This window comes from Cetorhinus maximus, chromosome 11 (assembly GCF_964194155.1).
Source record: "Cetorhinus maximus chromosome 11, sCetMax3.hap1.1, whole genome shotgun sequence".
NCBI lineage: Eukaryota > Metazoa > Chordata > Chondrichthyes > Lamniformes > Cetorhinidae > Cetorhinus > Cetorhinus maximus.
This window is the reverse complement of record NC_135889.1, coordinates 104,843,427-104,867,103: the sequence shown is the minus strand read 5'-3', so window position 1 is coordinate 104,867,103 and position 23,677 is coordinate 104,843,427. Positions and strand designations below refer to the sequence as shown.

Below are 23,677 nucleotides of genomic sequence, written 5' to 3'. Positions count from 1 at the left end.
TTTATCATTTCACATGAATTGAAGAAGCAACATGAAATGTAAACTTTAGAACCAGACCTGTAGGACGGAAATTAGGAAACATTTCTTCTCGCAAAGGGTGGTAGAAGTTTGGAACTTTCTTCTGCAAACGGAAATTTGTGTCAGATTAGTGAGATTAGATTAATTATATTAGATGAATTTTAAAACTGTGCCGAAGTTATTAAGGGACATGGAATAAAAGGTGGTTAATATGGAGTGCTGAGACTTCAGTTCATACCGATATCTCACTCATACCAAAAGGCAAAGACTAGGGAAAATCGATCACTTTGTACCACCTAGTTATAGGTTCAAGACCAGTGCAGGCAGCAAGCTGGGATCAAATCCATCCACTGTGTCAGCTGTATAAGCATTGCTTGACAAAGAAAGGCAAAGGTTCATCCACTTCACCTTCTACCATCTTAGTTGGATGTTACAACAATATTGGAGCTGTTGATCATAGCAATGAACCTCTGGGCAGGACTTTTCTCCTTGGGTCAGGACTCCAACTTCAGGGTAAAATAGGGGTCAGAAGTCCACACTGTGTGGGGAACATCCACCCGGCAGTGATTTTCCCAAAATTGGCCAGTCAGGGGGAGTGGGCAAGCTCACTGACCAATTAAGAATGGTGGGCAGGCACTCAAAGCTGGAGGACCAATAAGAAGCCTTCCAGCACTGAAGAAGCAGCAACTTTCAGTTCAGGTAAGTGGGTGTCTTCAGCAACCGGGCTACTATTGTGGAGGGGAAACCCTTCCACTCCTCCAGAGGGTGGTCTACAGCTGCAGTTGTGGCCAGGCAGGCAAGGAGGGTCTCAAAGCCTGCCAGGAGTGCTGGACCCCCCTGGTCTGTCATAAGAGGCTGTCTGCAACCAGCTGGCCTAGGCCCCAATGCCTTGGTGGAGCCCATGACTGACAGGAAAATTCCACAGCCTTTGACAAAAGGCTTTAATGGGCCTTCCTGTCGCCCACTATACCGGAATAAATTTTCACAGCCACCTGCCTCTCTGCACTCACCCCCATCAGGGCCTAAAGATCCTGCCCTCTATCAGTTAGTCTGCAACAGATCCATATTTGGAGAGCTTTGGGAATCATCGATCTGAAGTCACCTGTTCATCCCAAGCACGCTACACTTACCACATTAACATGTCCTAAATTACGCGTATATTGCATTTAAAAATATTGTTATTTTCTGCAGAGTGGCATCTGCTGCAGGAAGAGTGAAAGAAATGAAATATATTCAGAATAGATAAGCGTTGCAGTGTCTAACATGCCACATACCATTTCTTTCAGTGCAATATTGTAACAGGCTTTCTTGCTCTTGCAGTTTGGACTGGACACAGTACACAGAATAAAACTAAGGAGTGTTGGTGGTGTGGATGGCAGACTGGTAGCAAATCGCACCTGATCTTTCTTCCATACACGATAATAGAAGGAAAATCACTGCCAAGCCTGAACTTGAACATAAGAAAGGCCATTCGGCCTTTGAGCCAGCTCCATGATTCAATAAGATCATGGCTGCTCTTCCCCTTAAGTGTACCTTCCTGCACTATCCCCATATCCCTTAATTCCCATAGTACCCAAAAATCTTTTCATCTCTGTCTTCAATAGACTCGATGATTGAGCATCCACAACTCTCTAGGATAGAGAATTCCAAAGATTCATAACTCCTTTGAGTAAAGAAATTTTTCCTCATCTTCTCATTTCTACCCATGGCATCAGCACATTTGCATGTGGAAGCCCACTGGCTAACTACTATGATTGGTGACTATGGCTGATTTTTCCCTCTCTAACACTGGGCATCGAGACCAATTACCCTTCCAGCAGAGATCACTTAACTCTCCAGGACAAGGGATAGAGCATGGTCGGTAAAACTCAGACAACTCAAACTTATATTTAAAAAAAACATGAGATATTTTGGAGCTGTTAAAAGTAAAAGGGTAGTCAATTGCGTAGCTGTATTTATTAAGGAAATATATTGTTTTCACTCATTTTACTGGAATTCTATGGGCAGAATTTTGCGCCAGCGGGATTTTACGTTCCCGCTGCAGTCGATGGGGATTATAATAGCTCCCCACATTTAACGGCCCCGTCCCCGCTGAAACGGGGCTGTAACATTCTGCCCTATATTTCAAATTGGGACTTCCATAGACTGTTATAATGGGTTGTTTTTACTAATTTTCATCTTATTCATCTTATGTCTGACCTCGATATAAAACTATGACAAACAGCGAGATTAGAAAACCTGCAAAAAGTATACATTTGGCATGCCATGTGTCCCGTGGACTCATTGTGTTAGCTGTTATGATGTGTTCTGGAATGTATGTCACAGATCGGACTGTTAAGGTGCAATCTGTTGTAGTGAATTATTGTTTTAATTTCCCTGCAATGAATGATCACATTCCTGGGCGGTCAAATGAACAATCGCATTCCACTCCTAAAGGATGTGCCAAGCCTGCTAAGTGACATCAGGTGTGAATGCATCCCTATTGTTGGGAGGGAGTTCTGGCACATTGGCAACACATTTGTGTATAGTAAATAGAGGAATTTGCTAGTTACTGCGAGAGGCAAAGGTTTACATCGGGGAGGTAAACAAAGGTTGAGTAACCGACTATGAGCGAGGTATTTTCCTAAGCATTATGCGCACATAAGATTTCACTTGTTTACACAAGATCCTCAGCAAAGTGTCTTCTCTCATTCTGAGTCATTGGATGGAATCTTCTGGTCTTAATCCCTGCAGGAATAGCAGGACCATTTTCTGGTCATGAACCTGATTTGTTATCGGGTGGGCTTAGTCTTGAGCTTTAACTTAGCCATGGCATTGGCATCCTGTCTCCAGATCGCCTGGAATATTAGGGAGGGCAAACTGGATGACACACCCATTCTGTCAAAGGAAGAATTTCTATTTAAAGGGACCATGGCATGGGTTACAAGGGCTCACCAGCACCTGGATTTTTAAGGCTGCAGCAACCACAACATTGGGGAGTATAGAATGGAGAGAGCTTAATTCCAACAGTGTGACATGCTAATGAGACACAGTATACATTATCACAGGAAGTGATGCAATGCCTCATGATCTTGCTCTCTCTTGTAGACCTGATGACAATATGAAGCCACTGTAAGATGTTTCTCAATAAAGTTAGTCTTTTCCTTTCCTCAGCAGGCTGTAAATATTCTGTGTTAGCACAACAAGATCAAGAATATATGGTGGCAGCAAATGAAAGAACAAGTCAGGAAAAGTTTCTGCCATTACCGGTAAGCTTCGATCAGGTTGCAGGTCTCAACTAAGCAGGAGTGTGGCTGAATTGGCACCAAATATTTGCCAGATATTGTACCACATAAGGCTGCAAAGTTGAACAGTTAACAGCCTTATATGCAATGGGTGGCAGTGCAGACAATATCCTAGTCAGACAAGGGACTGACAGAGAAAAAACTATGTAGGATGAAGTAATAAAACCACTTGATGCCTTTTTCAATCTGTGAAGGAATACCATTGCTGAGCAGGCTAAATTTAACGAGTGCATCCAAAGACAAGGGGAAATGATTGATGCATTTATCAACGATTTGTATAGACTTGCAGAGGACTGTGAATATGGAATCTTGAAAGATGAACTAATTAGGAACAGAACTGGTGTTGGTGTCTTGAATGAAGCATTGTCTAACCACATGCAGTTGAGAGATGATTTAACCTTAAAGACAGTTCAATTGAGCAGGCAAGCTGAGATAAGGAAACAAAATCAATAGGTAATTCGGAGTGACAGGGAGAACCATATCCCAAAAATTGCTGACTTAGTGCAGTATGTTAAATTTAACAGCAGTGAGCTGGCCATAAAAAAGGCAGGGAGAGCCCAGCAACTGTCCCAGTTAACTGTAATTGGTGTGGCAGGAAAAAACAGAGGTGTGAAAATAGTCCCACCAAGGAGCCAAATGCCATTTTTACAGAAAGGAAGGTCAAAAAGGAAGCAAGAGTACAGCGGAACTGAATTCGAACAGAATCTGTAACCTCATGGCCCAGCATATCCCCCACTCTACTATTACCTTCAAGCCAGGGGATCAACCCTGGTTCAATGAAGAGTGCAGAAGGGCGTGTCAGGAGCAGCACCAGGCATACCTAAAAATGAGATGTCAACCTGGTGAAGCTATAACACAGGACTACTTGCATGCCAAACAGCATAAACAGCAAGTGACTGACAGAGCTAAGCGATCCCACAACCAATAGATCAGATCGGAGTTCTGCAGTCCTACCACATCCAGTCGTGAATTGCGGTGGACAATTAAACAATCACTTGAGGAGGCTCCACAAATATCCCCATCCTCAGTGATGGAGGAGCACAGCACATCAGTGCAAAAGATAAGACTGAAGCATTTACTATAATCTTCAGCTAGAAGTGCCAAGTGGATGATCCATCTCGGCCTCCTCCAGAGGTCCCCAGCATCACAGATGCCAGTCTTCAGACAATTCGATTCACTCCATGTGATATCAAGAAACAGCTGAAAGCATTGGATACTGCAAAGGGTACGGGCCCTGAGAATGTTCCAGCAATAGTACTGAAGATTTGTGCTCCAGAACGTGCCGCGCCCCTAGCCAAGCTGGTCCAGTACAGCTACAACACTGGCATCTACCCAGCTGCATGGAAAATTGTCCAGGTATGTCCTGTTAACAAAAAGCAGGACAAATCCAACCTGGCCAATTACCGCCCCACCAGTCTACTCTTGATCATCAATAAAGTGATGGAAGGGGTCATCAACAGTGCTATCAAGTAGCACTTGCTTAGCAATAACCTGCTCAGTGACACCCAGTTTGGGTTCTGCCAGGGCTACACAGTTCTGTCGAAGGGCCATGAAGGCTCAAAACGTTAACTGATTTCTTCTCCGCCGATGCTGCCAGACCTGCTGAGTTTTTCCAGGTAATTCTGTTTTTGTTATAGTTCATTACAACGTTGGTTCAAACATGGACAAAAGAGTTGAGCCTCTGAGGTGAGAATGACTGCCCTTGACATCAAGGCCGCATTTGTCAGAGTGTGGCATCAAGGAGCCCCAGCAAAACTGTAGTCAATGGGAATCAGGGGGAAAACTCTCCACTGGTTGGAGTCATGCCTAGCACAAAGGAAGATGGTTGTGGTTGTTGGAAGTCAGTCATCTTAGCTCCAAGACATCACTGCAGGAGTTCCTCAGAGTAGTGTCCTAGGCCCAACCATCTGCAGCTGCTTCATCAATGACCTTCTTTCCACCATAAGTTCAGAAGTAGAGATGTTCGCTAATGATTGAAAAATGTTCAGCACCATTCGCAACTCTTCAGGTACTGAAACAGCCCATGCCCAATTGCAGCAAGACCTGGACAATATCTAGGCATGGGCTGACAAGTGGCAAGTAACATTTACGCCACACAAGTGTCAGGCAATGACCATCTCCAACAAGAGAGAATCTAACCATCGCCCCTTGATGTTCAATGGCATTACCATCACTGAGTCTCCCACTATCAACATCTTGGGGGTTAGCATTGACCAGAAACAGAACTGGACTAGCCATATAAATACCGTGGCTGGAAGAGCAGGTCAGAAGCTAGGAATATTGCCTATTGCCCACTCCTCTTTTACAAAAGTCGGATGCCAGGCGACCAACTTAAAAACGCCCACCCCGCAGCGAATCGCGCTGCTGCTGCTGGGCTAAACAAGCAGAGAGTGGCACTTGCACCCCTCAGTGGGAACAAGTCCCGCCCTCCAGCAGTCCCACCAGCACCAGAACTGAGTAGAGGGTGCCGCTGGGACGACAAGTAGGACCTGGGGTGAAGACAGCAATGGTGTCTGGGCCTAGCTAAGTCTAGGATCTTGGACGGGGAAGCACTGGGGAGGGGGCAAAAGGGGTAGGGAGGCAGGTTTTGGAGGCTCTGCTGAGGTAATATCTTTGGGGAGTGCCCCCGTTGCAGATAGGGGACCTCCCCGAATGAAGTGCCCCCTCTTCCCGCCCATTTTTTCCACAATGTTAAAAAACTGAATTCTCACTCCCGCCCGCCTGCACACACCAACTGTATTGTGGTATGGACAGCGTAATATTTAGGTCAAAAATAAAAATAGCTGGAAAAACTCAGCAGGTCTGAGAGCATCTGTGGAGAGGAAAACAGTTAACGTTTCAAGTCCATATGACTCTTCATCAGAACTAAGGAAAAATAGAAATGAGATGAAATATAAGCTGGTTGAGGGGGATGGGACAGGTAGAGCTGGATAGAGGACCAGTGATAGGTGGAGGCAAAGAACAGATTTCCAAAGATGTCATAGACAAAAGGACAAAGGGGTGTTGATGGTGGTGATATTAGCTATGGAATGTGCTAATGGTGACATTAAGGGTAGAAAGCAGGACGAGCAAGTGACAGATAGCCCTAGTGGGGGTGGGGTGGGGGAAGGGATCGAAATGGGCTTAAAGAAGGAGATAAAACATGAATGGAAATACATTTTAAAATAGTAGAAATACATGGGAAAAGAAAAAGATATCTTAAAAAAATATAAATTATTGGTAAAAGGGGGATCAGAAAGGAGAGTTTATGATCTGAAGTTGTTGAACTCAATGTTAAGTCCGGAAGGCTGCAAAGTGCCTAATCAGAAGATGAGGTGCTGTTCCTCCAGTTTGCGTTGAGCTTCACTGGAACATTGCAGCAGGCCAAGGACGGACATGTGGGCGTGAGAGCAGGGTGGAGTGTTGAAATGGCAAGTGACAGAGAAGTCCAGGTCATGCTTCTGGACAGACTGAAGGTGTTCCGCAAAGCGGTCACCCAGTCTGCGTTTGGTCTCTCCAATGTAGAGGAGACTACATTGGGAGCAGCAAATGCAGTAGGCTAAATTGAGGGAAGTGCAAGTGAAGAGTTGCTTCACTTGAAAGGAGTGCTTGGGCCCTTGGACGGTGAGGAGGGGGTAAGTAAAGGGGTAGGTGTTGCACCTTCTGCGTTGCATGGGAAGGTGCCGTGGGAGGGGGTTAAGGAGTAGGGGGTGATGGAGGAGTGGACCAGGGTGTCCCGGAGGGAATGGTCCCTATGGAACGCCGACAGCGGGGGTGAAGGGAAGATGTGTTTGGTGGTGGCATCATGCTGGAGTTGGTGGAAATGGCGGAGGATGATCCTTTGAATGCGGAGGCTGGTGGGTGATAAGTGAGGACAAGGGGGACCCTATCATGGTTCTGGGAGGGAGAGGAAGGTGTGATGGCAGATGCGTGGGAGATTGGCCGAACATGGTTGAGGGCCCTGTCAACCACCATGGGTGGAAAACCTCGGTTAAGGAAGAAGGAGGACATGTCAGAGGAACTGTTTTTGAAAGTGGCATCATCAGAACAGATGCGACGGAAGCGAAGGAACTGAGAGAATGGGATGGAGTCCTTACAGGAAACAGGGTGTGAGGAGCTGTAGTCGAGGTAGCTGTGAGAGTCGGTAGGCTTGTAATGAATATTGGTGGACAGTCTATCATCAGAAATTGAGACAGAGAGGTCAAGGAAGGGAAGGGTCAGTGATGGACCATGTGAAAATGATGGAGGGGTGGAAATTGGAAGCAAAATTAATACATTTTTCCAGGTCCAGACGAGAGCATGATGTAGCACCGAAGCAGTCATTGATGTACCGGAGAAAGAGATGCGGAGGGGGCCTGAGTAGGACTGAAACAAGGAATGTTCCACATACCCCATAAAGAGACAGACATAACTGGGGTCCATGCGGGTACCCATTGCACCACCTTTTATCTGGAAGAAGTGAGACAAGTTTAAGGAGAAATTGTTCAGTGAGAGAACAAGTTCAGTCAGACGGAGGAGAGTGATGGTGGATGGGGATTGTTCAGGCCGCTGTTCGAGGAAGAAGCGGAGAGCCCTCAGACCATCCCGGTGGGGGATGGAGGTGTAGAGGGATCGGACGTCCATGGTGAAGAGGAGGCGGTTGGGGCCAGGGAACTGGAAATTGTTGATATGATATAGGGCGTGAGAGGAATCGCGGATGTAGGTGGGAAGAGATTGGACAAGGGGAGAGAGAATGGAGTCAAGATAGCAACAAATGAGTTCCGTGGGGCAGGAACAGGCTGTCACGATCGGTCTGCTGGGACAGTCCTGTTTGTGGATTTTGGGCAGGAGGTAGAAGCGGGCCGTCCGAGGTTGGGAGACCATGAGGTTGGAAGCTGTAGAGGGAAGATCTCCAGAGAGATTTGGGTATTATTTGGGTCAATTGGCTTGGTAACAAGCTCAATCACCCGTTAATCATTAATTTAAAAGTAGCCGGTGGGCTGCTGATTTCAGAGCCCGCCTGCCTACTGTTTTATGGGGACCGGGTCAGGGGTGGGCGGGAAGGCCTAGCCGCCCGTCATATTTTACTTACTACTCCGCCAAAAACATGACCAGCCGGGGCCCATACAATCCAGACCTGTGACTTTCCCAACATTCATCTGAACAGTACTCCTCAGATAAACACACATTGCAGCTCCACTCCTACTTCTCACTCAGGCACCTCATGTCACTATCTCAGCAGCCAACACTCACATTCACCTTCTCAAACCCATGCTTCAAATTCATCCTCCACAAATGCTGTCCTTTCCTCCTCTCCACACAAACCAATATGAACGTCCACACCTCTACTACCTCCCTTTGCAGAGGAGAGCACACAACTTGGCGAGAGTCAGAGACCTGGGGGGGTAGAGGGGGTTAATTCTTCCTCCAGTGACAGGCACCTCATCAGCCATTGGCAACGTGTGCCCACCTGATCAACTGGGAGGATCTTGTTCCAGGAGGCTCCAGGTGTCAGCTGCAACCTGCTGGGCGAACCTTAGCCTCCTGAGCCACTGGTGATCAGACACGTCAACAGAGCTGATCCTCTGCCTGTAGACCCATGTTGTGGATCTGACCTCCTTCTAAATGGATCCTGGTGCCCATCTTCTCTGTCCTGTAGAAGAGCATGTGACTGAGGAGAAGGCAACTGCTGCTGGAACTGTTGGAGGCGGTGTAGCCTCTGCCCTTGCCCCTCGGCGTAGGTGGATGGTGAAATGGGGAGATGGTAGCCTAGTGGTGATGTCGTAGGCTAGTAATCGAGAGGCCCAGACTAATCCACAGCAGCTGGCAGAATTTAAATTCAATTAATTAATACATTTAATTAATTAAAACAAAATATGGAATTGAAAGTTAGTCTCAGTTATGGTCACCATTAAACTATCAATTCTTGTAAAAACCCATCTGTTTTAATGCCCTTTTGGGAAGGAGATCTGCCACCCTTGCCTGGCCTGGCCTACATGTGACTCCAGACCCACAGCAACGTGGTTGACTCTTAACTTCTCTCAAGGGCAGTTAAGGATGGGCAACAATGTCGTATTTGTCAACTATGTCCACATCCCATGAACCAATTAAAAAAAAAACGTATAAGCTGCTTCCATACCTTGTTGAAAGCTGACTGCAGGGAGTGGCAGCTGAAGATGGGTGAATCGCCTTCCAAGTAGTTGGCATTCTGCTGTCAAACTGTGATAGCACTCTCTGACAGAAGGAATGCATTGGACAGTAGCCCCTCACCTCTGGCCATGGCTGCAGCTCTTCAATGTAACTGACTGAAGCCTTCCCAGCTTGTCAGTTTCACCGACAAAGCTCTTTCCGCCGTGCCCTTACCTCGGTCAGTCTGACGAGTTGCTGACAGGTCGGGAAACAGGTCCCCTGGCTGGGAAATGCAGAAGTGGGGATTAAGACAGCTCTTAACTGCCTTTTAACTGCTTTAATCACTTATCTGATAGATCGAAGGGGGGGGGTTCCCTGCCCACCTTCAATCCTGCCCCCCACAGAAACCCAGAAGGCGGCAGGGTGATGTTGGGAATCCTGACCAGACACACATTAAAATCCACTTCCCCCCTTGCCTGAGGAAATTCTTAATTCCCTTTGTTATTAATGGAACTCCAGCTCAGTAATAAAATCAATGTGGTTTGCCTGCAGGGAAGTGTCTAGTGTCTGAATCAAGGCTAAATAAGTGCAGCAGCAAAATATACTAAGCCACATCAAGCTGGTGTGCTTAATGATAACATTTTTTTTAGTCTGGACATACCTCTTGGGCAGTAGACGTCCGGAGCCCAACGATTGCACTCGTAATTATCAGCTGCATTTTCACACGTAAAACATTTGAACCCACCAGGATAGGGTGTTGCTGCAAAAGAACAAACAAATACATTTGGCTAGAACACTCCAGTAATAATATTTGACAACAGATGCATCAGCTGCCAACAGCAACAAAATGTAGCAGGGAAAGGTTGTAAATAAAGTGATGTGAAGGGATACACAGGCTTCGCCGCCAATATTTTCCTCTTCAGGGTGGATTGATATCCGCTTTTGCTGAATTAAAGTTCTAATTATGAATTTTTGAATGTCAAATAATGTAAGATTGATGGAGGATGCTAGAACCAGGGGACATAGATTCAAGATAAGTGGCAGAAGGTGTAGGGGGTACTTGAGGAAGAACTTTTTTTTACGCAGAGGGTGGTGGGTGTCTGGAATTCGCTGCCCAAGTTGGTGGTAGAGGCAGAAACTCTAAACTCTTTTAAAAAGTACCTGGATCTGCACCTTAAATGCTGTAAACTGCAAGGCTATGGGCCGGGTGCAGGAAGGTGGGATTAGAAAGGGCACCTGGGTGTCCTTGGGCTGGCATGGACAAGATGGGCCGAATGGCCTCCTTCTGTGCTGTAACTTTTCTATGGTTCTAAGATTTCAGCACTGAATAACTTAAAAGCAGCACTAGTTCATTCCATTGAATTGAATGGGCATTTAAAAGGGATAGTTTAAAATGGCAACATTTCTAGAGTGTATTGTTCTTTAGATTCTTCAAACTACAGGTCTAAATGTTACATAACGCTGATAATTGACATTGTCCTCAAAGAGGGGAGCAATGAACAAATACTCACATGTTTTGAATGTAGCCAGAATTTCAATTTAGATTTTTAAAACTGTATTTTGACGTATTCAGTTGTTCAATGTTATGAAAACTGCCAAGGTCAAGTCCATCATTCAATTTACATTAGTACTCTCTACAATACTCTATGTATGTTATTGACTGCACAACCTTAGAGAAATATTACACCCACAGTTGGTTGAGGTTAGGCTTAGAAAGTTCAATTAAAGCTCATGTTTAACGAATAGAAATTATGCGATGTCGCATGATGATACAAACAAACTGAAAACCATATGATTATCCATATACAATCCAAATAGCTAACAGGTAGCTGTTCTGTTCTCAGGGACTGAGCAACACAAAATGATCTACTTATACATCTTAGCCCATTTGTGCTACTAACTAAACTGAACCAGGACAGACCACATGCAAACAAAAACAAAAAATGCTGGAAAAACTCAGCAGGTCTGACAGCATCTGTGGAGAGAAAGACAGAGTTTACGTTTCGAGTCCATGTGACTCTTCTTCAGAGGAGACCATATGCAAGCTTCTGTGTTTTGCCAGCTATAAAGGCTGTAAGTAAGAGTAGTTTGCGCTTTTAAAATCTATGGGCTGCATTTTGCATACCCCCACTGGACGTGTTTCCGGCAGTTTTTTGGGGGTGGGGGGGGGGGGGGGGGGAGGGGGAGAGGAGGGGGGGCCCCCTAAAATAGGGTGGGTGCCTACCTACCCCAGTACCTTCCCATCCAACCCCAAGTTCAACCCCATAATACAGCGGGCGGGTGGGTGTCAAAGTCAGCAGCCTGCCCTGCCATATTTAAATAGATAATCAAGGGTCAATTAGGCTTGTTACGAAGCTAATTGATCCTGATAATACACTGCCCATGCCATAAAATGTTTAGTGTGGGCAGTCGGGTAGGAGTGGGCAGCCCTATTTCGTAAATAAGTTCTTCAAAGGGCGGGAAGGAAAGGGGGATGGGGGTTTCTATCTCGGGGGTTGCCCTTTGCTGATCAGGGGGGGTCTGAGGGTGTCCCCCTCCCACTAACATAGAATACCCTCCTTCTTCCTATCCGCCCATAGCCTTAGACCAAACCACCAAGAACCCCCCTTCCTGACCTGCCCAAACCCTCCCCGCCCAAGGCTTGGACTTACCTATTTCCGGGCATCCATTGGGCATTCTTCCTCTTTCTTTTGCAGCCCCGGCAGTGCCCACTACCAGGCTCTCGGCACTGCCGGGACTGATGGAGCTGCCGGCTAATTGGATAAGCCGGCAGCTCCCGAACGTCCTCCCCAATGAGGGGTGGAGGTCTCGCCCAGCCCTTGTTTAGCCCGACAAGAGCACATTATGGCCGCAGGGGTGGGGGGGTGGGGTAGGCCGGCACAGAGCGGGTTGGCTCCACGTTAACTTTGTTTCTGAGTGGTGGGGGCGGGGGGTGGGAAGCCATCCGCTCTCCCGTAATATTCAGCCCCAGGTCCACGTCACAAAGCTGTCCCTAAAAAGTCACCAATTGAGTAAATCTTTCAAGAAAATATTCCCAACATTCATTTTTTTTAGGGCATTAATCAAGATTAAATATCATCACCTTAACCTCATTTATTGAAAATATAATTAAATGAATTAACATACATCATCAGATCGCCATCAAATAATCAAGATCAGCTCAGTTTTAATTCTTTACCACTCCCAGCTTTTCTTCTCTCTCATGGGTGAGATGAGATGAAATGAGATGGACCATTAACCCATGCCTTCCAAGTGGTAGCAGAGGAAGACCCAGAGTAGCTTGCTCCTGTTCTCACTGGTCGGCTAAATAGTGTTATGACCAGGTTAGCAGGGATGAACTGGCGCCTCTCTTTGCCCCACTCCTGAGGTGGTTATAACAGAATTTGAATTTTAAAGGGGGCTGATATTACCACTTCAATTTAACTGTGTATAGGTCAATGCAAGAAATAAGCCAGCCAGGTTCCTTAAGTTAATAAGTAAAAAGTTAGTTTTATTGCTTACTCAGGCCAGGATGCAGAAATGATTAACAAGAGGTTTAAAATGTAAAAGTATGTGCAACTACCGACTAATGCGAAAATGACACATGCACAACCTCCCCAGTCATGCACAAAGAGAGATAAAAATATAAAGTATCAGATCTTAAAAAACTTGGTCGAGTAACAAATAAAGTCAGAAAAAAGAAATTCATGGAATTTTTAAAGGCTTGATTACGGCTGAAGGGTTCTTTTCCACAGTGGGGCAGTCGGTTTACGGTCGTATGAAAGCAAAAAACTGCGGATGCTGGAAATCCGAAACAAAAACAAAAATACCTGGAAAAACTAGGCAGGTCTGACAGCATCTGCGGAGAGGAACACAGTTAACGTTTCGAATCCCTATGACTCTTCATCAGAACTAAGGAAAAATAGAAAAGAGGTGAAATATAAGATGGATTAAGTGGTGGCGGTGGGGGGTGGGGGGGGGGGCGTAGAGCTGTATAGAAGGCCAGTAATAGGTGGAGATTGCCAAAAGATGTCATAGACAAAAGGAGAAGAGATGTTGATGATGGTGATATTAGCTGAGAAATGTGCTAATGGAGACATTAAGGATAGAAAGCAGGACGAGCAAGGTACAGATAACTCTATTGGTGGTGGGGTGAGGGGAAGGGATCAAAATAGGCTAAAAGATAGAGATAAAACAATGGATGGAAATACATTTCCTCTACATTGGAAAGACCAAATGCAGACTAGGTGACCGCTTTGCGGAACACCTTCGATCTGTCCGCAAGCATGACCCAGACCTCCCTGTCGCTTGCCATTTCAACACACCATCCTGCTCTCATGCCCACATGCCCGTCCTTGGCCTGCTGCAATGTTCCGGTGAAGCTCAACGCAAACTGGAGGAACAGCACCTCATCTTCCAACTGGGCACTTTACAGCCTTCCAGACTGAATATTGAGTTCAACAATTTTAGATCATGAACTCTCTCCTCCATCGCCACCCACTTTCTCATCCCGCCTTTTCCAATAATTTATATATATTTTTCTTTTCCCACCTATTTCTATTATTTTTAAATGTATTTCCATCCATTGTTTTATCTCTACCTTTTAGCCCACTAGGGTTATCGTCCTGCTTTCTACCCTTAATGTCTCCATTAGCACATTTCTTAGCTAATATCACCACCGTCAACACCTCTTTGTCCCTTTGTCTATGACATCTTCTGGCAATCTCCACCTATCACTGGCCCTCTTTCCAACTCTACCTGTCCCACCCCCCCTTAAACCAGCTTATATTTCACCTCTTTTCTATTTTTCCTTAGTTCTGATGAAGAGTCATACGGACTCGAAATGTTAACTGTGTTCCTCTCCGCAGATGCTGTCAGACCTGCTGAGTTTTTCCAGGTATTTTTGTTTTTGTTTCGGTCTATGGTCGTGGCTGGTTCATTCAAAATTCTCATTGAAGAACTCTGTTCGCAGCAATGAGGTCTTCTGCTGGGTATTTCAACTCACAAAAGCTCACCATTGATGAGAGAGCTTTCAGAAGAAAGCAAGATGGGGTAAGGCTGTTGCCCCCATGCCTCTGACTATTCAAAATTCAGCAGCTGTTCACCCAAGAGCTGGATCACATGACCCCTCTCTAAGAGCTCCACAAACTCTGGATGGAATTTTCCGTGCCTGCTGGCGTCGGGTGTGTTCGGCAGTGTGAGCAGACAGTAAGGCGAGAAGGCCAAAAGTTGGTTTCACTTCGTCGTGAAACCAGTTTGTAATTGATCCAGCTTGGAAGGGGGGGGGTGGTGGGGGGTGACAAGGCCTGCACTGTGGTCAAGGCAATTTGAGGGGGGGGGGGGGGGGAGGTGAAGGGATGTACTGTGGTTGAGGTGACTTGCGGGGGACAAGGGCTGCTGTGCGGTTAAGGCAATTTGGGTAGGGGGGGCAAGGGCTGCCCTGCGGTTAAAGCGAGTTGTGGGGGGTGGTGGGGCAAGGGCTGCCCTGCAGTTAAAGCGAGTTGTGGGGGGTGGGGAGGGGGGGCAAGGGCTGCCCTGCGGTTAAAGCGAGTTGTGGGGGGTGGTGGGGCAAGGGCTGCCCTGCAGTTAAAGCGAGTTGTGGGGGGTGGGGAGGGGGGGCAAGGGCTGCCCTGCGGTTAAAGCGAGTTGTGGGGGGTGGGGGGGGAGGAGGGGCAAGGGCTGCCCTGCAGTTAAGGCAATTTGGGGGGTGCAAGCGCTGCCCTGTGGTTGATGGTAGTGCACAAGCACGTGCAAGGTGGGGCGCGGTGGCTGAGGGAAGCAGCTTCACATTAGGGAAACCTTGTATAAAGTGACCATTCCCTGCAGTTGAGACAGTTCAGACGCAATCACATTGATATGATTGGAGTTGGGTCTCTAACTTATCTGCCCAATCAAGCAATGCAGAGGCAACAAAGTGCCACCAAGTGCCCCAGAGCTTTTCACCCCCCCAGCACAGACTACAAACTAATGAGCATTTTCGTGGACTGCAGAACAATTGGATGACTGGGCACGTTGTACAATCTCCTTGCAAAAGCTGGCTATGGAACAGTAACTAGTGGAGGCGCACCCTCAAGAAGAAGGGGCAGCTGGGGCTCCCGCACACGCCACTGAAGAGCCTCAGCGAGCCATCGCTGGTCAGCGCCTAGCTAGAAACAGGGTCTATAGACACCGCCTTTCATTCCTGCAGATGACAGAGATCCAGTGCCAAAGACTGTGCATGTCTAGGAAACTGGTCAGTCATATCTGCTAGCTACTGCAGGATTTGGCACCATGGGGACTTAAAAGTGATCGAGGCACTCAATATCTGCACCAGTGGCTCCTTTCAGGGCTCCACTCTGTGGGATATCGCAAGCCTCTACCCACAACTGCATCCATGAGGTCATAGATGCCGTCTTCGTGAGGGCACACAATTTTATGCATTTCACCCAGGACCAGGAAAGCCAGGATGCAAAAGCAATTGGATTTGCCCAGATCACAGGGTTTCCCACAAGTGCAGGGTACCATTGACTGCACTCACATGGTGCTCAGATCATTGTTTCAACAAGCGGTCAACTATGTCAACTGCAAGGGCTTCTATTTGCTGAAATGTGCAGCTGGTGTGCGACCACCACAAATGCATCCTGTAGGTCTGCGCTTGGTTTCCAAGGAGTGTCCATGACTCCTACATTCTCAGTCGGTCACAGATCCCTGACGTCTTCCAGAGTCCACAGATGATGCAGGGATGGCTCATCGGGGACAAGGGCTACTCGCAGAGGACATGGCTGATGACACCCATGCGGCAGCCTCAGGCTACAGAAGAGCGAAGGTATAATGAGGGTCATGCTGCAACTCACAACTTGGTGGAGCAAACCATTGGGATGCTGAAAGTGAGGTTCTAGTGCCCGGATCAGTCTGGTGGAGCCCTGTAATAAAGTCCACAGAGGGTGTCGCACATCACTGTTGTCTGCTGCGCCCTTTACAACCTGGCGCTGCAACGGGGAGAGGACCTGGCTACGTAAGAGATGGAGGAGCTGCACATCTCCTCTGATGAGGATGTCGATGAGGATGAGGGCGAGGAGGTTCACAAAAGTGGCAATGAAGGCAATGAGGCCGTCACACTGGCCAGATGCGGAAGGTGCGCTCGGGAGGCCCTCATAGCTGTTAGGTTCATGGAGAATGATGACGACATGTAGTGAGGAGACACCATAGATCTTCATATTGCATCTATGAACGTTTGACTCCAGTCTGGCTGATGGTGGCGCACATACCCTCTGTGATAATGCTCCTGTCATGGAGATGCAACGGAGGCTCTAATAGTCGATTGATTCCAGGAGGATGATGACTAGATGCAATGAGGATACTCCGTAGATCTTCACAAAGCCCCTGAGAATGTCTGACTCCTGTCTGGCCGAGGGCAGCTTGCTTGCGCTCTGTGATCAGGGTCATATCTTGGAGATGCAGCCGTGAAACTTCAAATGCACCTGATCCTTTGTCCGCCTTCAGCATCTGACCCCTTCAGGAGCACAGCGTCACCGGTCACAGATGCTGATGAGATGGGGGACAGCCCCACCTTCAAAGGTGCTGAGAATACACAGAGAGAATGAGAGAACTCTGTGATGCCTGCCTACTATGTTCTGGCAGCAATGATAAGCACCAATGAGGTGCAGGCTTAAGTAATGTGTCCTGAGAGTGAGGCCAGAATATCGCTTTGGTCTGAGAGCTGCACAAAGCACAGGGAAGAGGCCCTGGACTAAGAAACCAGCCTTTATCTTGTGTAAGAACCAAGGTTTCACATCTGAGTGACACAAACACTGCTCATCAGAACAAGGAGCTGTAGGCAGGGAGACATCCTTGAGAGTTTATTTACAATAGTGAACATTATACACAAGTGATTAATACCTGTGCCCAGGCTATGCAACTACATCTTCTTAACCTTCCTTAACCTGCCACTACGTCTTGGTGCTCCCCTGGTGTCTAGAGTGGAGGTGGAGGCAGTCTACTGACTGCTACACCCTGTCTGTGATGACCTTGGTAGGCGTCCTCTGGAGGGCCAAGACCTGGAGGGCCCTGGCCTGCTCCTGTTGTGTGGCAGTGGCATGCTCCTCAGGAGCTGAAGCTGCTGGGGTCACAGGAAGATGGAATTCGGATGGACCGGACAGTCTCGGACTCACCTGGATGGAAGGCCTTGGGGTGTGCACCTGCTAATCCTCCTCCCTATGGGTGCCCAAGGGCCCCTGGCTGACCCCTTGAGAAGAAAGGGTAGCTTTCGAGAGATCGGGCTGCCCTGCGCCATCCTGGCAAGGCCTGGAGGCCAACTATGGCATCAGTGATGAAGCTCATTCCACGCAACAGTGCAGGAGCGATGTCCTGGACCAAGGTCTCCATGGCAGCTGCCATCCTACCAGTGTTGACTTTGGTGCATTGGCATGCTGACACTCGTCATCTGACTCAAACTCAGCAACGTTCTGGCCTCCAGCAGTCCTCCGAGTGCCAGAGACCTGGGAAGTCCCTGCCGCCACCTGCTGTGGATCAGACAGTGCGATATGCTCACCAAATTGTGCTCCCGAGGCTACCCTAAAGCTAGGTCCCACCGAGGTGTGTGCCTCTGCACTGGAGGAGAGGTATGGGTGAGTGCTATGATGGGACTTCATGGAGGGTGCCTTCAGATTCCTCTTCAGAGCTTTCTTTAGGGTTTGAGTCGAGGACCTGGGTCATGAACCCCCTCGGCTATTTCCCAGATATGCCTGCAAAAGCAAGGAGAGATAATTAGTGCATGTCAGTGGCCCATGAAACAGGACACATCACTCACAGTATGGTTGTCTGATGGATGTTACACTGCTGAATCATCACTTGGTAGAGCATCGCAGACCTCACTGTCAGCACAGGAATGGTCCAGATCCTCACTGGCTAGCTGGATGGCTCTATTTTTAAAATCTGTGTGGACCTTGATTTCAGGCGTTCCTCCACCGGTCTGCGACCTCTCCCTGTTGTTGTGTGCCAGCTTGTCCTGAATAGAGGTGGAGAGTGTGTAAGCAGGACGCCTGCCAGGCCAGATGATAAGCATGCCTGGCAAGTGTGGGTGGTGAGTGGTCCCACAGACGGGATGAGAACAATGAAGATGCGTATGAGAGAGTGAATGTTGATGTCCCTTGAACTGGCAGTGCGTGAGGGCCCTGTGGATGTGTGATGTGTTTGTGAGTGTGTGAGTTGAGAGTGATGAGAAGAGTGAGTTACACCCTTGCAGAATGGAGAAGGAGATCATTCATCCATTTTTGGCACAGGGAGGCTGTCTTCACTTGCAGGGCATTGGCACTGACCACCACTGCCACCGCCCCCCCAAGCCGGATTGATGATGTTGCTGACTCTCCTGCAACCAAAGAGGGGGTAGAGGACATCACGGCATCCAAAAGGTGAACAGGGAGCATGTCACTAAACTGGGGGTGGGGGGTGGGCTGCAGTTTCTTACTTTTTGAGGCCAAATCTTCTGTGCAGCAGTCCTGGGCTGGAAACACAGAGGCGTGAGCGCGGATGCACTTTAAATAGGGCACCCAGCGTGAGGAAATGGCGAGGTGATGGTGTGGCGGGTGAATGAGAGCCCACCCTCTATCGAAATGGCGTGTTTCCTGGGAATGCATAATTAACGCAGCAGGATTTGGACGATATCGCACTTTAAATTGCCATGACCAAATACGCAAAATTGTAACTGAATGAGAGAAATGTTTTTATTAAGCCTTTCTAAAATGATTTTCTTTAACGACTTGCATTTATATAGTGCCTTCAACATATTAAAACATTTCATGGCACATCACAGGAGAGTTCCCAGTCCAAAAAAATTTTTTTGACATTGAGCCAAAGAAAGAAACATTTGGATCGTGTGGAAAAGTAAAACTGGGAGTAGTCAAAATAACTTGAAGAACACAGAAATAATTCTGTGTATACCACTTAAAAATGTCAACTCAAAATGAGTGTGAACTTACATACAGGATAACGGTTTGACAGATCCTATCATCTGAACAAGGCTGTTACTCGTTACCAGCATAGTTATTGTTAACAGTGCCCCATAATGAAAGATGAACGAAGGCTCCTTTGTCAACAAAATCCAGCCTATTTTTGGTGAATTTATGCAGGATACAGATGCAGAATCAACTAAGGTCACTCTGGCATTCTATCTGTAGCTCTCTATCCTCAATATCTGAACATTCTATAAATATAAACACTCGAGGCAACAGCAAAAGATTTTCCTTTCAGCATTTATTGAATTAGTTTGTAGGTGTAGGTGTGTTGACTTCTCCAAGCATCTCATTTTTCTACAAACTTTGCTCATTTAAAATGTTTGTGTTACAAATTCCTTGAAAATCATCTGGCAAAATAGTTTCTAAATCATCAGATCTTTGTTGACCAAACTGAGAATGATCACAAACACAAGATGCAGCCATTTTTAAACAATAGTCAGCACACTGATGGTCAGCACTTCACAAGCAGAGCAACTCAAACAATGGAACAAACTCCTGCCTTATTTATAGAAGTACTGCATATGGTGCACATCACACTTTAACTCCAAATGTCATGCTTTAAATATGTGTATCATAACGTTACTGCTGGATCATGAAAAAGCTTCCTCCAGCCCGAAAACTAGGTAGAGAACATTTACAAAAGAAAAGTGACTGAATGAAGGATTGTTACTCGTCAAAGGTAGCAATAATTTGGAATTGGTGCCATATGAGGTCAGTGAGAGTTAGGGTTGTGTTGTGAGCTCAAAGGCCCAGTCGGAAGGGTCTTTTGTTTGTCAGCAGGAGTTGGAGTGAATTTTGGAGGCTAGATGAAGACCAATTCAAGACTACATCAGCAGGCCGGTGTACCATTTACTTTACAGTGTTAATTTACCTAATCTAAAAAAAAATCTATACAACAGCCTATTGCAAATACATTTAAGTTGATGTTGGGACAGGGGAGGGGGAGTGGGGTTGGGACAAGCAGGAGGCAGGAGCACCATTTCTGATCTCAAAGTGTTTGCCCTGTGTTATACTGGGGATAGGGGGCACTGCCAGCATTCGTGCAATGCAAAATATCTGATCATGATTACAATTGTGCCTTTCATCTACAAAGCTTTGCAAATATCAGACTTGTGATATACTTCATGCTTGATGCATAGTAACAGGAGATACAAACTTTAAACTGAACATTATAAACAATTTCATTCATTGCCTTATCAATGTGAGTCATGTTCCTCAGAACATTGTGCTCAACGAGACATAACACAAGCCCCCTGGCAATTAGAATGGTTTTGAGTGACAGCCGAGAAATAGTGTAAATCTGACAATAAAAATAGTTGACCATTTTAAGCTGTTAAACATTTAAGGTTATTTTTTCATAAAGAATCCAAGCAGTGGTCAGTAGTCATCTAGATCATAGATTAACAAGGAAGCATTCCTTAGCCTCACATTTTAAAACAACTTTGATCTATAAACAATAGGTGAAAATAGAAGAATTCCTTTGCCTCTGATTAATCCCGGTTTAAAATCTAGTCACAATGAATAGTTCAAATGCCTGGCATGATATTGGCCTTTCTGAAATGATTAATCTTAATGTTGTTTATTTGTACGTAATTTTTCATCAAAATGCATGATGTCATAGCTAATGGTTATTTGATAACGTATTTGTTTTGTTGTGACATTCCATCTGTGACAGTGTGTAAATATAAAACAATTAATATTAATGATTCCTGGGGTTACTCCAACACCATCAATCTCTTATCTAACTCCAACAACAAAGATCAGGTATTACAAATGACATCATTGTTTCTAGCAACTTAGGAAGTAAACAAGCTCACTCCCTTGTAAAATAAAGATTTTTTCAAAACTATATGGCTTCATAGTAAGATCTCAGAGTCAATCCTTAATTGTATGAAGTTAGCTCAAAGCTGCTGGGACTGTGGTGGCAGGTCTTTAATTAGGGTCAGTACCCCCGAACATGGTGGGCAGGCTTTGGTAGAGACAGAGTCAACTCACAGTCATAAAATCGGCTAACGCTGAACGTCCAGGCTCTCATATTCAAAATATTCATTGGATGAGATTCTGGCGAAAGAACGAATGGAGCAAGAGTCTCTTCTTTCCGGAAAGAAGGGAAGAACATCAAGAAAGGGAACATGTTGAGTAATACTAGCTTAAAATTCTGTTCAGCTTGAGAAGTTTCTAGCTACTACAATGTTTTTTATGTGTAGTCTGTGTTGCTGCCATTAGTTATACAGGCCAGACTGGCATTACTATAATGTCCAATGATACCTTCTGAAGTGTGATGTTAATACTGTAGACAGCAAATTCCTGTTAATTATATGTTGTTTTATTTATAGACATCTGTCTTCAAAGAATTCTAGGACCTGTAAAGAATTAACTTTGGATGGCAGGAAACACAGCCCGCCTTCAACGGGCTGAGTGAACAATCGCGAACTGGTTTCACGTGGTCATGAAACCAATCACGCTGTATTGTCTGCTCACGCCACCAAACACGCCCGACACCGGCGGGCATGGAAAATTCCGCCCATTGTTCTCACTTCACATAGCACAATTTAGACGATCTTTTCCTTTACACAGTCAATCCTTCCAACGCCTACCCTAGGACAAGGATATTGGCATTTCTACTTTGAATATACTATGCAGAACTTTCAATAGCACACGTGAAATATACTTGTAACCCAAGTGTAAATATTTTGTCAACGTATGTTTTGAAAGACCACTGACCAAAGCAGTAACTTTTAGGTTTTAATCAAATATTTGCAACGTCAGCATTGAGACCGTCGCTTCTCATGTTATATGTAAATGACTTGGACTTGGGTATTGTTATGACCGCAGCTGATGTTAATGCTGAACAAGCCAGATCTCAGGTTGAAATCCACTTCGTCTTATCATAATCTTTGTTTTTGCATTGTAGAAATGAGGAGGGAAAGTTACTGAACATAAAAGCACAGGACTCCAATGATAAGTTTTAAAAATTGACAGATTAAAAACATTTATTAAAAGATACACAGTTAGAAAGATCTTACTAAACAATCCCCAAAATGCTTTATCAGAGGCACGCAATAAAACTATTTCTTTGACAACAGCCCTTATAGATTCTTAACCATAAAGACCAGGAAATATTACCCAGACTAAGAAATTACTTTCACTTTAAACAGAAGTACGACCCAGAACAAATCCACACTGATGTAGTTTTTCCGAAAGGAGATTTGAAACAAATTGCTTCTCAGGACAAATATCCTCCGGGCCCAAAACTTGAGTTACTTTTCTTCAATTAAATGGCTGTCACAGCTTTTTCAGCACCCTCCACACACCCAGGAATTGGCCTTCAGTGTGTCTTCCCCCACAGCAACTCACTACAGCTGAAGCTCTGTTGTCATAAATACCCTTCTCACCTCTTTCATCTTAGTCCTCCATTGTCTTCAAATATCTCTTTGAAAACTCAAGTTTCCCACATATTAAAACCTTTCACCACTTTTTTTGGGTCAATAAAATTTTAAAGTGCCTGCTCCTGTTTACTCACGAAACTCCTGTAAAATGCAAATGTTATTTCGAACCTTTGAAACTCCTTTGAAATGCAATTGCAACATATCAATTTCAACGCTTCACCCCAAATGCAAATTTAAAATCTACTCTGTTTACTTGTAAGTTTAAACCCACCATAAGGCCTCATTACAAAATGCAAGAAGATAACACCTTTAGTCTTTCATCCCTTACTTTCTACAAACAATCTGGGTCCAATAAACTGGTGAAATGGGAAGACACATGGCAGATGCAATTTAATGTGGATCAGTGAGGAACAGTATGGCAAGGCATATAAACTAAATGGTACTATTTTCAGAGGCCAAGGGGTACATATTCAGAAATTGTTGAAGGCGGCAGGGCAAGGTAAGAAAGCATGTTGTCATCATCCTCCTCCACAAACCTGGCAGCTATGAGGGCCTCCCAAGACCTCTAGCCAGTGCAAGGGCCTCATCCCCATCATCGTCGCCTCCAAGGACCTCCTCACCGTCATTCCCATCTGCGTTCTCGTCAGAGACCTCCAGCTCCTCCATCTCCTCCTCAGCCAGCTCCTCTCCCCATTACAACCTGGCGCTGCAAAGGGTGCAGCAGACAATGACGATACGTGACATCTTCTGCGGACTGTATTGCAAGGCTCTACCAGCCAGGTCCAGGCACCGGAACTGCGTCTTCAGCTCCACAACCAAGATATTACAGGACCAGGGAAATGTAAGAAGAAACTGCAATGCATTAATATCCTTGTAAAGGAATCCAATATAAACTTGGCTTACTGTTCAGAATGGAGATAAGGAACAA

The 23,677-nt window shown here is 45.9% G+C and overlaps 1 protein-coding gene across 6 annotated transcripts in view; it reads right to left on the bottom strand.

Annotated features, from left to right (window-relative positions):
* Positions 1-23,677, bottom strand: part of lypd6 (LY6/PLAUR domain containing 6) — a 269,673-nt gene that overhangs the window by 7,075 nt on the left and 238,921 nt on the right. For all 6 annotated transcript variants that reach the window (XM_078552531.1, XM_078552532.1, XM_078552535.1 and 3 more), the window contains one exon: positions 10,051-10,149. In XM_078552531.1, coding sequence (XP_078408657.1) covers positions 10,051-10,149 — 99 coding nt within the window. The remainder of the gene's footprint in view (positions 1-10,050; positions 10,150-23,677) is intronic.